Genomic DNA, 17,599 nt, shown 5'->3' with positions numbered 1-17,599 from the left:
AATAAAAAACATGCATTTTGTATGATCCCTCTTATTTTGGTAAAATTAACATTTTGCAGATTCTGCAAGGTGTATGTAAACTTTTGACTTCAACTGTATTTATTTTGATGACTTCTAAAGGTCCAACTGAGATTTAACTATTTTTCTGTGTCCATACTCTCTTTAAGCTTAGCCTTTGTTTCATTTTTCAGTCGCCTGGTATCTTCTCACCACCATATTTTACTCCAACTGAAACTCCTTTGTCCAGCAAAAGTGATTCATCCAAAAGATTCAATTACAAGGTAAAATAGTGAAGGGGGTATCAGTATTAGTACAATATATTACTAAAAAGTAAATTTATAATAAGTATATTTATTATCATTTATTATAATATTGATTGCAATAGCCATGTTTCTGTTACATTTTGTTCATCATTTAATGGTATGATTAACTGGGTGTTCTTCACTTCCTGTTTATTGAGGAGGAGGAGGAGGAGGAGCTGAAAAGTGCTGTTCTGAAGGAAGAGATCGAAAAATTGCATGAGGAAAAGAGCATGCTGCTCGAGACCATTGAAGATCTGAAGCAGATTGTGGAGCAGACTGAGCCCAAGGCGAGTACCGCACAGCCCTTTAATATTCCTTCATGTGGCAGCTGCTTTGATCTTCAGCCACTTTTGCTCTCTGGAACCCATTTTAACAGCTGCATTTTACTGGCCCTGGCCAGGTGAAGGACCTTGCTTTAGGGGACACAAAAGCGGTCCTCTCTTCCACACCACCGGTCTTGGCCTCGAACTCGTGGATGAGTTTTGTTTTAAGTTTGTGCTTCGTGTTTGAATTTCAACTAGTGACGCAAACCTTTGGGTCTTTTTTAATTTGACCTTACAGAGTCTTGAGTAAGCATTGAAACCTAGAGACGTAATGATTTTCTTTAAAACAGCTTCTTGTGTTAGGAGCATTTTGTGACTCATCTCAATGTAGTAACATATCATGGGTAATCAGCATTTTTAGTGTCTTAAGGCCTGACAAAAAGGATATGTTTTAAAATAATCTTGTTGTCCTTCTGTTTTGAAACAGATGGAACACTCTGGAAATGCTGATTCGACATTGATTGCAGCCTTGCAAGCAAAGATAGCCTCTCTCTCTCTGGAAAACCAGCAGCTTGCCCAAATAATAAAGGTAATTCACTTTAACACTTGTGATTTTCAAAATCACCTTACAGATGACATGTATTTTTAAGTAAATAAAATCTTTGTAAGATGACTTCTTTTGGAGGAAATATTACCATGTCAGGCCAGACTTAAGACTGCCTGTGTAAACAGTGCTAGGCTGGGAAACCTGTTTGGAAATTTTTACTAATTTGTTTGGTTGGTGGAAATTGCACACAGCACTTTTAAGCAAAGAGCATTTGGAAACAAGGGAGTGCACTGCAAGTCATTTATCTTTTCTCACTGAACAGAAACGTCCAGCTCCTCAAGGAGAGGAAGGCCAGGGAAATTCCCGTCCAAACAGCATTGAATCCAATGCCTCGTACCACTCCACCCGAGCTGATTTTGAGCTCTCCAGCGACGTGCACATACATACTGGTGATGAAGAGGATCTTTCAGAGTTGTCTGTTCTAGACATCAGCGGCTCGCCAATCAAACATGAGCTTGAGAAGGACACAAGACTCAGTGGGGATAAAGAAATCAGACTGCTGCGGGATGCTCTGGAGAATCTGCAGACCAAACTACTAGAGTCAAAAATGGAGAACCGCAACCTTCAGGCCAGACTCAACACTGACTTTGAGAAAATTGAAGTTGCATCTAAAAGCTTGGGTGAAGATACCCAAAAATGCCAAGATGAGTTACAGGTGAGGGGAGATACACAAGAGGACAATGTGGTGCAGAAGTTTCAATATTTGAAGAGCTGCCTGGAGCAGGAGGTAAAAGAACTGAAGGGAAAGTTGGCCATATCGCAGGAGGAGCAAAAGCAAGATACTTGTTTGATAAGGGACCTCCAGGCTCAGCTCAAAACTGTCCGGCTGTCCGAGGAAGAGCGTCGAGAACTGAAGAACACCTACGACACTTTGGTGGAGAACGTCAACCAGGAAAAGGCGCTGTTGATCGAGAAGTACAAGGAGTCTCAAGAGGAGATCAGGATGCTCCAGGAGGCTCTTCGTGGCACTGTGCCGGTGGAGGCTGCTGCCAAAGACTTTGAGGAGATGAAGGCAGAGCTCGGCGAGATTATCGATGGGCTGCAGCGGCGGCTTTTGGAGCTCTCAAAATCGTACAGCGAAGCCAAAAGCGAGCTTAGCGCCGCCCGCAACCAGCTGCAGTCCAAAGCTTCAGAGCCTAAGGACAAGGCAGATGTGCCCAGTATCACCAAGGAGGAGCATGAGCAAAAAATTCAAGAGCTGGCACTCACAATGAAGGACATGCAGAATGTATTGAAAGACACTGAGGCTAAGCATCAAGCGGCACTTAAAGAAATAGCTAAGGTGAAACAAGATGCTGAAAACCAGGCACAATCGTCTGTAGCCATTGCAGACCACACCCAGGTTGTGGCATCATTGGGAAATGCCATCAAGAACCTTGAGTCAGAAGTTGAAGCTCTTAAAGAGCAGCTTGCCCAGAAGACCTCACAGGTGGACGCTTTGCAGAACAGACTGACAGTTAAGAAGGATGTAACTCCAGATGATTCATTATCCCGCCTGGAATATGAGCAGATGAGGGAGATGCTGGAGGGTGAGATAAACCACCTGAACCACCTACTGAAGGATGCTCTCAGGAAACAAGATGAAATGGCCCTGGAAGTGACCACCGCTTGGCAGGAGGTGAAGGACGCTAGGAATGAAAGAGAAGCAGCGCAGGAGCTGGCAGTGAGCAGGGAGAAGGAATGCAGTGCGTTGAATACCAAGTACAGGGAGGCCCAGGATGTTGTTGTCCAGCTGAAGAAGCAGGTGGAAATCCATGTGATATCTGAGCGAGACAAGAATAAAAAGGTGATATTGATTCTCCCACTCATGTTCCCATCTAAATGATGCAGATGTGTCATGTTAACAACTAATGTGTTGTGTTTGTTAATTATCTACAGATTGATGAGCTCTCAAAGGAGGTTATGAAATTAAAGGATGCTCTGAACAGCCTTTCACAACTGTCGTACACCACTAGCACCCCTAAGAGACAACAGAACCAGCAGGTGGACTCCCTCCAGCAGCAGATCAAACAACTGCAATATCAACTTGCTGTATGTTACAAACCTTGCTCTGTCATAAATTAGCAAGGCATTTAATCGTGTATGTCTTTATAGGATATTTAGCAATTGTTTAAAGTTTTGGGATGGTACTAGTTTATGATTTTTAAAAGTTCACCCAAAAATGATAATTCACTCATTAATTACTTATACTCATGTTGTTAAAAACCCGTATGACCTTTGTTTATCTTCAGAACACAAATTAAAATATTTTCTATGAAATCCGAGAGCTTTCTGACACTGCGTAAACAGCAATGCAACTACCATGTTCACGTGTCATATGATACAAATATTGTGCATATGTGTGAAAAAAACATGCAATATACAATCATTTACACCCTTGAAAAATAGGAACGCCCTTCCTAGTGGCCAATTTCGTTCTGATTGGCCTCCGCTAACCTTGTCTAATAGGTGCTCAAAGTTCATCTGCCTATGGCAGCCATGTTTTTTGAGATACACAAATGTCTTTATGGACACTTGTGACACTTTAGATCAAAACCCCATGTACTGATTTCCACGGTTCAGTTATGGCCGTTTTTCTTTCTTATTGCGCCAAGTGGCCAAAATCTGCAACTTTTTTCATGTGACCTCAGATTCAGCTCTTACATGTGTTAAGTGTGTTGATATCCTTACATGTGTTGAGGATATCTCATTCCATTCAAAAGTTATAGCCATTTTAGTAAAGGCTGCCCTGCCCCTTTCAAATGTTTGGCATCCTTTTGGAATGGAGGGTCGAAAGTTAATTTTTTTTGTTAATTTTTTTTTTTTTTGATAATTATTGATATTCACTCTCCAGAAAATCTCTTGTGAGTCAAACAGGCCCACCGAGTTTCGTTTCAATCAGCCTTATTTAACCTTGTCTAAAAGGTACTCAAAGTTTATCTGCCTATGGTGGCTATGTTTTTTGAAATACACAAATGTCCTTTGTGGCTTGTGCCACTTGGGACCGAGACTTTTTTTTCTTCTTTTTTCTTTCTTATAGTGCCATCAAGTAGCCAAGCTCCACAACTTTCTTCGTGTGACCTCAGATCTTACATACGTGTTGTGTGTTTGGCGAAGATATCTCATTCCGTTTAAAAGTTATAGCTGTTTTAGTAAAGGCGGCCCTGCCCGTTTCAAAACGTTTTGGCATCCCTTTTTGACGGAGGGTGAAAAGATGTTTACTGTCCAGAGAATCTGCACTGAGAAACCATCTGCATTGGTTTGGTTGTGATTGGGCCAAAAAACTAGGACTAGTTCGCAAAAGTAGTTTTTTCAAAAAGTGCAAAATACCTGAAAATCTTGCCAGGGTCACGGATTTTGTTCAGCGTGAGGCAAGAATTTCAACGATATAAGACACTTTAACCTGCAACTAACGGTTGAGGAATTATGAGCAATTTTATACCTTTGATCGCTGTAGTGGCCACGTCATGCCAATTGGGGGTGAGCCTTGGTGATGTTGTAGACGGTGTGAGTACTACCATCCCTCCAAGTTTCACATCTCTACAACTTAGGGTTTGGTCTGCCCAATCAGTTTTACGTGGACATTGCTGATTCTTGGCCATTCTAACAATTACAATAGGGTTTCTGTGAAATTGTTAAAAAATAGTCATTATTTTTTGTTTTCTTTTCTTTGTAGCTTCATAAAATTACAGTTAAATCACTGAAGTCACATGGACTATTTTAACAATGTCCTTGCTACCTTTCTGGGCCTTAAACATGCCAGTTGCATTGCTGTCTATACAGGTTCAGAAAGCTCTCAGATTTCATAAAAAAATATCTTAATTTATGTTCCGAATATGAATGAGAGTCTTACAAGTTTGAAACGACATGAGGGTGAGTAATTAAAAGTTGTACTGCATGAGTTCAAAATAGCTTTCCAAACATTCAAAGTAGTTGCTTTCTTTTCACAATAGGAGTCAAAGAAACGTCACCATGAAATTGTTTCAGTCTACCGAATGCACCTTCTTTATGCTGTCCAGGTCTGTATTTATTTACAATCCGTTCATATAGTGTACACTTTTAAATATTTAAAATTCTCCCTCTTTACATTTGAGTTTGCTTCCATCCGTATACTGTTAATTTATTATTAAATTGTGTTTTTCCTCTCAGTTCTGAATAGCACTTTTAAACTCTCAAACCTTTCTTTTTAGGGCCAGATGGATGAAGATGTGCAAAAGGCTTTGAAGCAGATACTTGTAATGTGCAAAATGCCAGCCGAGGCCAAGTGAAGGAGCCAGTAATGCAGTTGTTCATGAACTGCCAAAAAACAGTGATCAAAGGATATTCATTTGAGAACTAAGGTCCAGAATCCATCAATCAGAATGACACATGTAGTCAAACACTGCAGTTGAATCACCATTGGCTTTTCCCCTGATATTTTGGAAATGTATGATGAACTTGCGTAATTTACAAAAAGAGGAAAACAATTGATGTGCGCACAATCACCTAGCTCACACAGTGCCAGACAAAGAAACACAATCTACAGTCAATGATTTTCTGCAATCTGTTTTGAAAAATTGTTCTATTTTTGTACATTGTCAAAAAATGTGATCAGTATTTGATTCTAAATGCAAAAACAAAGCACAGTGTATGTTTGCCTGCATAGCAGTCCATTGCAATGCACCTTTTACAACTGTGTTTTCTATCTTTTTCAGTCGTGTGTGGACTTTATAAAATTGCAGCCACCTGTAGTATCTGCATGCTGTGAAAAGTGAAGTGGCTGAGTGTTTGTTCTAGGACGTTGCAACGTTTTTCAGTAGAGTTGAATTCTCCACTTTTTCAGGGTAGGTGCTTTGACAAAATGCCTATGAGCAAATGCACTTTTCTTAGTCAGTAGTCAGTTTTTCTTTGATGCCAGCATTTGCCTGCCATTTCTAGGACACCTGATGGGTTGTGTCCATATGCCTCTGCTCATTTTTAAGGCCTACTTTGTAATATTTCAGAGGCTATAACATTTGAAGCTGCACTAAATTTTCTTAAGCATTACGCTTGGTCCAACCAGGTACACTACAACATAGTTTTAGAGTTCAATTTGCCTGCACATCCTAAATATGTTGTCTGTAATAGTAATGAAGTCACTGCGCGTTAAACAAGTTCTGTAGTTAGTAGTGTACTAAAGTTTCCAGCAACACAGTGAGGGGCACGTTAGCCCTAGCACTTCAATGTAGTTGTGGTTTTTGCAACAAAAAAGGTTTGAAAAGGATGAGATGAACTACATCAGTGTAAGGATAAACACACTTGCCCAAGTGGGGCATACATAGGATTTTTTGGCACTTAAAGAGTTGTAAGTGTTAATACATAGTCGCACTTGAAAGCATGCTATTCACCTGTAGAGCATGGTGTAGATGGAATTTATCCATAAACTAAAGCCGAGCTCATTATCTGTTTTAGTACAGTTTTGTAGCTTTTGAATGTAATTTGAGGGATGCATACAGTACGATATAAACTTGTTTATGAGTAATTGCTTTTATAGAAACTATACCAGTTTAGTATTAATGTGTCCATTACCTAGAAAAAAAACCTATTGTGCCATCTTTGCTTTTTGTTTCTTATCCATTACAGTTGCTCACAAAGTGCCATGGCATTACTAAACAAGTTCAAAATATACAAAACACATTTGTTATCGATCACATAGCCCCAATAGCATCAATTTCAGTTTCTGAAGTGAAAATTTTGAATGCAAAAATATCAGACTGCCCTATTGAATGCCCATGATATTGTTATTGAGCTCTTATAGGTGTCATGTTTCATGATCAAGCTCATACTTGAGTTGTTTCGTATGTATTTGTATTTGTTTTTAAGTTAGACAACATGTTGTTGGCTGAGTATTTTTGCTTAGTTATTAAACTTATGAATTGGTTCTTATTTGTCTTCAATGAAGCATACAATTCCAAATAATATTGGGTTTAGCAGAGAAGTTACAGTTACAAAATGCATGTTATTTTTTATTTAGGACTGACCTGAATAAGATGTTTCATATAAAAGACGTTTACATATACTGTAGTCCACAAGAGAAAATAATAGTTGAATTTATAAAAATGACTCCATTCAAAAGTTTACATACACTTGATTCTTAATTGTTGTTACCTGAATTATTTTTTATTTTTTTTGCAGGCTATTAGTTGTTCATTGGTCCCTTGTTTGTCCTGAACAGTTAAACTGCCTGCTGTTCTTCAAAAAAAATCCTTCAGGTCTCACAAATTCTTCGTTTTTTCAGCATTTTTGTGTATTTGATCTCTTTCCGACAATGACTATATGATTTTGAGATCCATCTTTTCACACTGAGGACAACCGAGGGACTCATATGCAACTATTACAAAAAAGTTAAAATGCTCACTGATGCTCAGCGCCGGCGCTCCGCACACCAAAAGGCACCAAAAAATCTGGGTTGTGAAAAATCATCACAACAGGCTACTATAAATAACAAATAAAATATGTCTAAAGCATGTTGATATACAAAAGCAAGTTCAGGTATAAAACAATGTTAATTTCAACATTAAACTAATATAAAAGTGTTTATATTCACCGCCTGTGTTTTATCCTATTGGTAATTATTGTAAAATAAACGCTAAAACGCTTGTGTTTTCTGAGTCAGTGTCTAGCAAGGATGAAGTTGCCGATCGCCATTTCCTCTTTAGACGCGCCTTTAGAGAAAAAATAATCTTTACAGACTACATAATGAAATAGTTTTTGTTTTTGATTTGTTCTATTTCGTTAAGTAATAATTTAAAGCTTTCTATAAATACATGTATCTTGTCTGTGAGTTCTGTATTCGCTGAGTTTTGCTGAGAAGCGCTCCTATTGAGATGACATGAGGGGATCATGTTTGTTTTCAACGTTTCAAGCACTGTTTGCAACGTTTTGTTGATATTGTGAATGCACACAAATAAAATTAGACCCTTTACAGTTCCGAATAATGTATTACTCGTACCTTTATGAGCAAAAATGACGGAATATTTTAAATTGTTTCCACTGCAAAAATGCAAGTGATTGCGCTGGCTCCTCCATGTCCTGCAAAGCGGCTCTCCGTACAAACGATTGCATTTGTGCGTAATACCGCACATTTATATTATTTTAACGTTGAAATGAACATTGTTTTATATTTTAACTCTTTTAGGCCTGGATCTATATTTATTTTAGGCAAGTCGTGATTATCTGAGAAGGCAAAATTGATCGAACACAATATGATCAACTCATTCTCTGCCGCTGGCCGCTTGGTCGTTACTTTAAAAGTCAAAAACTTACATTTAACGAACAAAAAATGCTCCAAACGTTTTTTTCTAAATTAACTTAATAAAAACGAAACGAAATTGAGCGATGCTCACCGTAAATAATACTAATAATCGTAATTATTATAATTATTATTTTAATTTGTAGACTAAATAAATGGGTGCACTTAAGACAGTAAACTGTTTAAAATGAATGCTTTATTTTTAAATAACCTTTTACAGCTTTGGAAATGTGTTATACTATTCATTCTTAACAAGTAGACGAATTTTGGCCATTTTATTATAAGCTTTTCACCCAGAGTTAGATGCATGCTTCACTGTTAATGTTATTATTAAATAAGGCCTCTTATTACATTGCATTCAGTTTGAGAGCAAAGAAATGACAAAATAACCTGTAAATTGTTTGTTTTGTATTGCTTTTTACCTTTTCCTCTCCAAACTCTTATCGTTTTTTACAAAATTCAGGCGATTTTATATTTTGAAAAATAAGGCAAAGCCGTTTGAACCGCGCTCTTCAATTATTATTTTTTTTTCTTTTTCTTTTTCATTTATACTGCCATGCAGAAGCTACAGAAGATAATTGAATGTTTCCCAGAAGACAAAAGTTAACTTTACCCTGATCTTAAAATTCTCTTGGCACTGAAGTAAATAAATAAATAAATAAAACCCCAGCTGTGGATCATTAATTTCGCAACAAAGTATTATTAATCAAGTGTATGTAAACTTTTAAACAGGGTCAGTTTTATAAATCCAACTATAATTTTCTCTTGTGGACTATATGTAAACATCTTTGATGTGAAATATCTTATTCAGGTCAGTCCTAAATAAAAAATAACACGCATTTTGTATGATTCCTCTTATTTTGGTCAAATATTCTGGAAATTATAAGAACATTCTGTGCAACAAAAAGCTATCCAGCTTCTCAATTTGTATTCTACAAATGTGAATTCAGCTTGAAATACAGCTTCCCAGACGCAGGAAGAGCTCAACCCATGGCTTCAATTTCATAGCAATTTGTGATTCTGCATTTTGTTTTTATTGTTATTACATTTTATTTTATAATCTGCTGGATCACTGTACCTTGACGCTTGAGCTTCTTATGCGTCGTCATCAAACTTGCAGTGAATTTAAACTAGCTAAGAGTTCAAAATAAGTACTACTAACAATCAGAATACATTTTTTACAAACCTTGTTTTTAACAGTTCTTTGTTTCCTGAAGCTGTAAAAGTAATGCTGTACAAATTAAAGACTTTCATATTTGAAATGTCTCCATTTTACAGCTCTCCCAGAGAAAAACCAACACAAAAACAATACTGGCCAGCATGTGAGTTCCATTTCCTGTTAGTAATTTCATAAAATTGCTGCTTTGATGAAGAAGGCTGCTGTCAATGTTTCTAGATGCCATTTTGGCATGGAGAACAACTGTCAGCGCCCGAAGGCCGATCCAGAGACAATAGTCCATCTCACTCTGAGCACACAGCAGCAGAATGTTCTTAGATATCGTGCCAGATGAATTCTGGGTAATGTCACCATTTGTACCCTGTGGGATGGCCCCGTCAAAACGGCTCTTTCTAACTTTGTTCACAGAGAATACCGTCTAATTTGACCAAATTGACACCACATTAGAGAGCTAAACACGGAAGTTGGCAGAAATGCCAGTAGCAGTTTTATAGGTTTAGAACTCTGTGGTGGAAAACTGTTTACTTCGACGCGGATTAATTTTAAGACTTTCAGCTGTTATTCTTTTCCTGTCGCAAGAAAGGAGCACGAATAATCCCTCCGCATCCCACCTCTGCTCTGGATCCTTAGCGTCGTACACCAAAGTATGTGTTGTCTCAGCTAGATGGCGCTGTTTACCAATTCCTTAGAAAATGTCTTAAGGATATGCAAATCAAAAGCGTAGGTCTTATATTTGAAAATGCCTTCAGATTAATAACAGAAGTGGCCATGCAATGTATATGCTATCTATATATGAATTAATAGAATAATACTTTTTGTATTTATAATTGGGACACTTCCATTTGTGAAATTGTGCGCATCCTCTATATTTGTCGACGCATTTCGCCCTCAGAACGACCGCAGGCGTTCTCCAAACCTCCTCGAGAGCATTGCCATCATAATCTGATACGCCTAAGTGGAACCAGATGTGGTAATTGCATATCAAAACAGGCGGGATAATAGTATTAATGACAGCATTCCCAGATCCGCTGTCATTCTCTTTATTAAGCACTAAGCAGGCTGTAAATAGAACACGAGTTCACTAGTACGCAGCCTTGGGACTTTCGAGACTCTTAGGTCTAATTTCTTCTAATGGCTTCTTTTATATTAGTCACACCTGAGTCATTGAAAATCAAAGTGTGGAGGCCCCTTCACGGTGACTCAGAACTAGCAGGAGAATCAACCTGGTGAGGGGGCGACCGTGTTTGCAGCCAAGTGACAGGGAATTTATGGGAGCACTTAGTAATAAGTAAGAAAGAGAGCGCGAGTAAAAGAGGCAAACACTTGTCTATGAGTGGCTTATTAAAAAGGTGAGAAGTGAGTGTACTGTCTGGAAGGGGGAATAATTGTGCTCTTAAAAGGGACTTCAAAAGGCCAGTCGTGTCGGTGGAAAACCGTTAGCAACATGTGAAGGAAATGGCTCACGAGGGTCCGCCGCGCTATCGGCATGTGGTGGATCAAACCGTCTGAGGCGGAGGAACGGCAGACACCATATGTCCGACTGTCCTCTTGTCCATCTTTTTGTGAAACCACATTTGTCTCCCTGCTGTTATGTTCCGTGAAACGTGCTAATATGGCGCATAAGGTTGGTTATGACTTGCACTGTCGATAAATCACTCAATACGTTCGTTTGTCAAGTTTTGCTGCTACCCAGCAAACACAACTACCTTGTAAAAACTTTTTTCACGTCGTAAAATCCATGTAACGTTATTTAATGCGACAGATGTTTTTTCGCGTTGCAGATAAGCGAAATTGGAAATACCACGTATGAAACCGCAAAGTATTGATATTACTTGATTCGAATATTTTCAAATATCGAGCTGAGCAGAGATTACGCAAGAGTTCACTTATTGCTGTTACTTACATATTATCCATTTTATGGGTCCGGTTTCATCGGCCTCTAGCTATTTTTAGCTGCACAAAACAGTGTGATATTGCAGATTGGTGTCATATTTTATTTTAATGTATTATGTTAATGCAACTTTTCTTTGCATTAAGAATGTTATTTTACAATGTTGCAGATCAGATCGTAATGCCAAGTAATATACCGCAAAGATGTAGATTATTCGATTTCAGTATTTTTGAAGATCAGGAGCAGAGACTACGCAAGAGTTCACTTATTGCTGTGTGATATTTTTACTAATTGTGTTAATTTTTTTTACATAAATATAACATGAAAGTCTTTTAAAAGCTGCAGTTTGATCTGGTTTTGTAGTAAACATGACGTTTGACAGTTTAAAGAAAACATGATTGATGATAGGCTATGTTTGCAACATTTCAATCCACGACCATTTATACATTTTATGGGTTTGGCTTCTGGTCTCATCCTCATCCAGCTATTTTTTATGTTTTGCTGCTTGGTATTGCAAATTGATGTGTTATGGATTAACATATTAAGCACTTTTTTCACGTTTTTTCACAACGTTGCTGATAGCGAAATTCTAAAGTAAAAAACCACAAAGTATGGATATGTAGATTATTTGATTTGAATATTTTCAAATATCAGGAGCAGAGACTACGCAAGAGTTCACATATTAGATATTTTTACTAACTGTGTTATTTTTTTGTATATAAACACAACGTGAAAGTAACCCAAAAGTTGCAGTTTGAAGTGGTTTTGTTTTCGTAAACGTGATTTTTGACACTTAAAGAAAACATGATTGATAGGCTATTTTTGCAACATTTCTGACATGTTTTAGCCACCTTATTTCCCCCCCCAAAAAATAAGGTGTAAATTTTATGGGTCTGGCTTCTGATCTTATCCATGTCCAGCTATTTTAGCTGTACAAAACAGCTAGTTTTGCTGCTTGATATTGCAAATTGGAGTGTCTTACCATATTATTTAAATTTGTATTATCTTAATGCAACAGATGTTTTTTTACATTTAGTATGTTTTTTTTTTACAAAATTGCAGATCAGTGAAATGCTAAATGCCAAGTATGAAACCACAAAGTATGGATGTGTAGATTATTCAGTTTGAGTATTTTTATTGCTGTTACTTTTTTAACATAAACATAACCTGAAAGTCTCCCAAAAGTTACAGTTTCATCTGGTTTTGTTTTTGTAGTAAACATGATTTTTGACGCTTAAGGAAAACATGATTGACAGGCTATTTTCACAACGTTTCTAAAATGTTTTATCTATGACCATTTGTAAATTTTATGGGTCTGGCTTCCAGACTCATCTGTGTCCAGCATTTTTTAGCTGTATAAAACAGCAAGTTATTTTGTATATAATAAGGTGTAAATTTTATGTGTCTGGCCGGTCTCATCCGTGTCCAGGTATTTTAGCTGTACGAAATGGCTCGTTTTGCTGCTTGATATTGCAAATTGGTGTCTTACCATATTATTTTAATGTATTGTCCTAATTCAACATATGTTTTTTCACGTTAAGTACGTTTTTTCACAACTCTGCAGATCAGCAAAACTTGAAATACCGAGTATGAAACCACAAAATATGGATATGTAGATTGTTCAACTTGAATATTTTTGAATATCAGGAGCAGAGACTATGCAAAAGCTCACATATTTCTGTGTTACTTACATTTTTACAAACTGTGATTTTTTTTTACATAAACATAACCTGAAAGTCTCCCAAAAGTTGCAGTTTGATCTGGTTTTGTTTTCATAGTAAACTGATTTTTGACGCTTAAGGAAAACATGATTGATAGGCTATTTTCACAATGTTTCTATTTGTAAATTTTATGGGTCTGGTTTCCGGTCTCGTCCACGTCCAGGTATTTTTAGCTGTACAGAACAGCTCATTTTGCTGCTTGATATTGCAAATTTGTGTCTTATCATATTATTTTAATGTATTATCTTCATGCGACAAATGTTTTTTTGCATTAAGTACGTTTTTCACAACATTGCAGATCGGTGACATTTTAAAAGGCCAAGTATGAAACCGCAAAGTATGAATATGTAGATTATTCGATTCGAGTATTGAATATCAAGAGCAGAGACTATGCAAGGGTTCACATATTGCTATGTTACTTATATTTTTACTAATTGTGTTACTTTTTTAACATAAACATAACCTGAAAGTCTCCCAAACGTTGCAGTTTGATCTGGTTTTGTTTTCGTTGTAAACGTAATTTTTGATGCTTAAGGAAAACATGATTGATGGGCTATTTTCACAACGTTTCAAAAATGTTTTATCTATGACCATTTGTAAATTTTATGGGTCTGGCTTCTGGTCTCATCTGCTTCCAGCTATGTTTAGCTGTACAAAACAGTTAGTTTTGCTGCTTAATAATGCAAATTGGTGTGTCTTACCATGTAATTTTAATGTATTATCTTAATGTGACAGATATTTTTTACATTAAGTGTTTTTTCACAACATTGCAGATCAGCGAAATTCGAAATGCCATGTATGAAACCACAAAGTATGGATATGTAGATTACTCGATTCTAATATTTTTGAATCGCCCAGCTATTTTTAGCTGTACAAAACTGCTCGTTTTGCTGCTTGATATTTGGTGTGTCTTATCATATTATTTTAATGTTAATTTTGAACACACTGGTTTGTAATGCAAACATTTTTACCATTTACTGCACGTTGTAATTTTTCTCATTATTTCCCTATAGCGGCTAATAAACTGGAAGTCCCACCCTAATAGCACTTACTATGGATATGAATAAGGTGGATATTTTGGATAAATTATTTAAAAATGTTGGTGTGGTTTTTAAATCTTTACCTAGTTGCAAAAGTTGTAAAAATGTTTTGTGTTTGCTGTAGCCACTACTGTAACATGGATAACATTTACAGTCTGCACAAGTTGTACTAGAGAGAATAGTAATGTTTTGGGCTATTACCAGCAGATTGTTCTTGATTTCAGGGTAATATACAGTTTCGGTTATTACAGCAGAATATGCTGCGAGGTCTGTTCTGCAGAAGCTGGCAAGCAACCAAGCTTCCTTCCCCTGCTGGTTCTCCATTGCAGTGGGGATTAGATGTTCTCTAGAAGTTTATTCATGGTATTATAAAAATGGTGACGGAGATTCCGTGGGTTACAAATGGCCCCTTGGAGGATAATGAAAGTAAAGAGACTGGATTAAGCAGTGATATCAAAATTAAGGTCTCCATTGATTTAATTCCAACTACTCCAGATGTGGTTTATCATGGGACACTCAATAAAGAAAAGCCGTAGTTCACAAGGGATAGTTCACAAGTCTGAGGTCAGTTCTAAGAACCTGTGTGATGTTCTTGGACCTCACTGACTTTTAAAATTCTGTCATTTTATACTCACCCTCAAGTTGTTTCTGTTAAACACAAAAGATATTTTGAAGAATATTGGTGGTAGCCATTGACTTCCATATATATTTTTTTCAATCTGTGGTATTAAATTGCTACCATCAACAGCAAACCAAAGACAGAATGTGTTTGTCTAGTTCTAAAACGTTAGAAGCTAGAAACCCCTTAGAACTGCTTGTATTCCTCGGTCAGATCTTCAGAGATTGATTACAAATTGTCACTTAGCACCTCATCATAGCCAAGTCTTATTACTCCAAAGCCTTTTTTTCTTTAGTGGCCAAGTCTTGCTACTTACTCAACATCTGAAGGCCTTTTATTTATTTATTTTTTTATTAATTGAGGTCTTTGAGGTCTTTTGACTCTTTGACAGGGATCTGACAATGATTAGAGCAAAAATTAATGGTGCTTTTTTAGCATGCAAGTATTTCAGCTTTCTCTGCAGGCTAGAGCTCTGACACTTTATAGTAGACACATTATATAAACCTTATAAATTTGTATAATAAATGTTACTCATTTTTCCTCATCACACTGCAAATATCTCACTCAAGTTATTTTTATGGCTAATATAAAAAACAAAATTTACTGCTAAATTAAATTTCAACAGCAGCGTCACCAGACCGTTACGCCTTTGCTGTCTTGCCAAATGTCAAGGCATGTTTTTGAACTAGCAAATTTGGTCTTATTTTAGGGTATTTATTTATTTATTTATTTTGTGAAGTCAAACTAAGTAATAAGGCTGGATCCATCACACTGCTGCAAACCCATGTGTTTCTCATGAGTGTGAATGAGTTATTTTGAATCTGGAATCTCTGTCCTTTCAGCTGCAGTTTGCTTTGTCTTGCCTTCCTTTTATCTCTCACTGGGGTGATCCAGATACCATCTGTACAAATTACCAATGCCACAAATGGATTTTTTGATGGTAGTTTGGAAACTTCTGAATACCATTCATCAGTTTTATATTTCTATGTTGCCTTGAATTATTAACAAAACATGAAACTGTATTTTCTCATACTCTTCCACACAGGTGCTGCTGAGTGTTTATGAGCAGTCATTGATTTTTGTAGGAAATTCCACATCCTGCTTCCCACAAGACAAAGGTAAGAACCCCTGATGAGTTCAAAGGAGCTCACAATAGATAACACATGCTTTGCAATCCACAACCATTTATTCATAGCTACTGTAGAACAACCACTGCTAATTTATTAAAAGTAATGTTTTGGGATATATACAGTACGTTTTTGGACAGTAAGACTTTTAATGTTTTTTTAAAGAAGTTTCTTCTGCTCACCAAGCCTGCATTTATTTGCAAAAGCAGTAATATTGTGAAATATTTTTACTATTTAAAATTACTGTTTTGTATTTGAATATATTTTAAAATGTAATTTATTTCTGTGATCAAAAGCTAAATTTTCAGCATCATTGCTGCTTCATGATCCTTCAAAAATCATTCTAATATGCTGATCTGCTGTCCAAGAAACATTTTTTATTATCAATATTTAAAAGTTGAGTGTATTTTTTCAGGATTCTTTGATAAATAGAAATTTCCAAAGATCAGCATCTATCTGAAAAAAACAAAAACATTATACACTATGCCATTCGAAAGCTTGGAGTCAGTAAAAGTTATATAGATTATAGAAATGAATACTTTTATTTAGCAAGGATGCTTTAAATTGATAAAAAGTGATAATAAGGACATTTATAATGTTGCAAAAGAGTTCTATTTCAGATAAATTCTGTTCTTCTGAACTGTCTATTCATCAAAGAAAACTAAAAAAAAATTCTACTCAGCTGTTTTCAACATGATATTAATAATAGCTGTTTTTTGAGCAGCAAATCAGAATATTAGAATGATTTCTGAAGGATCATGTGACTGGAGTAATGATTTGAAATCACGGGAATAAATTACATTTTAAAATATATTCAAATAGAAAACAGTTATTTGAAATAGTAAAAATATTTCAAAATGTACTGTTTCACTCTTTGGATCAAATAATTGCAGGCTTAGTAAGCAGAAGAGACTTCTTTAAAAAACATTAAAAATCTTACTGTCCAAAAAACTTCTGGCAATGTATATAAAAAAATATATTATATATAAAATGTATATACATTTTTTTTTAATCATTTTTGTGTGTATATACATAATGAATATACAGGGGTTGGACAATGAAACTGAAACACCTGGTTTTAGACCACAGTTAGTATGGTGTTGGGCCTCCTTTTTTTGGCCAATAGAGCATTTCGTCTTTGGAATTGTCATTTACAAGTCCTGCACAGTTGCCAAAGGCATTTTGAGCCATTCTCCTCTTGCAGATCAGGGGTCAGGTCACTACATGATACTGGTGTAGGAAAATGTTATCTGACTCGCTCCTCCAAAACACCCCAAAGTGGCACAATAATATTCAGATCTGGTGACTATGCATGCCATGGGAGATGTCCAACTTCACTTTTCTTGTTCATCAGACCACTCTGTCACCTGTCTTGCTGTGTGTACTGGTGCATTATCATCCTGATACATGGTACCACCTTCAGAGTACAATGTCTGAACCATTGGGTGCACATAGTCAACGTTCACACCTGTTCTTACTGGTGGAATGTGCAATCAGTGAAGATTGGCCACCAGGTTGCAAAAATATAGCCATGAAACCTCCAACATTATATTGGCCAGTGTTTCAGTTTCATTGTCCAACCCCACAGAGTGGTCTTATGAAC

At 36.6% G+C, this 17,599-nt stretch overlaps 1 protein-coding gene across 3 annotated transcripts in view; it reads left to right on the top strand.

The window, feature by feature from the left end:
- The window catches only part of rai14 (retinoic acid induced 14), a 65,413-nt gene extending 58,363 nt beyond the window's left edge, over positions 1–7,050 (top strand). The window contains exons 12-18 of one of the 3 annotated variants that reach the window (XM_073824879.1): positions 192–281; positions 467–589; positions 1,053–1,154; positions 1,435–2,958; positions 3,051–3,203; positions 5,105–5,170; positions 5,342–7,050. In XM_073824879.1, coding sequence (XP_073680980.1) covers positions 192–281; positions 467–589; positions 1,053–1,154; positions 1,435–2,958; positions 3,051–3,203; positions 5,105–5,170; positions 5,342–5,419 — 2,136 coding nt within the window. In that variant the 3' untranslated portion in view covers positions 5,420–7,050. Of the gene's footprint in view, positions 1–191; positions 282–460; positions 590–1,052; positions 1,155–1,434; positions 2,959–3,050; positions 3,204–5,104; positions 5,171–5,341 lie in introns of all 3 variants that reach the window. The other 2 variants (XM_073824878.1, XM_073824877.1) reach the window with 2 other exon arrangements.
- The last annotated feature ends 10,549 nt before the right edge of the window (positions 7,051–17,599 follow it).

This window comes from Garra rufa, chromosome 19 (assembly GCF_049309525.1).
Source record: "Garra rufa chromosome 19, GarRuf1.0, whole genome shotgun sequence".
Lineage (NCBI taxonomy): Eukaryota > Metazoa > Chordata > Actinopteri > Cypriniformes > Cyprinidae > Garra > Garra rufa.
The sequence above is the reverse complement of the archived record's forward strand: the minus strand, read 5'-3'. Positions and strand labels throughout refer to the sequence as shown.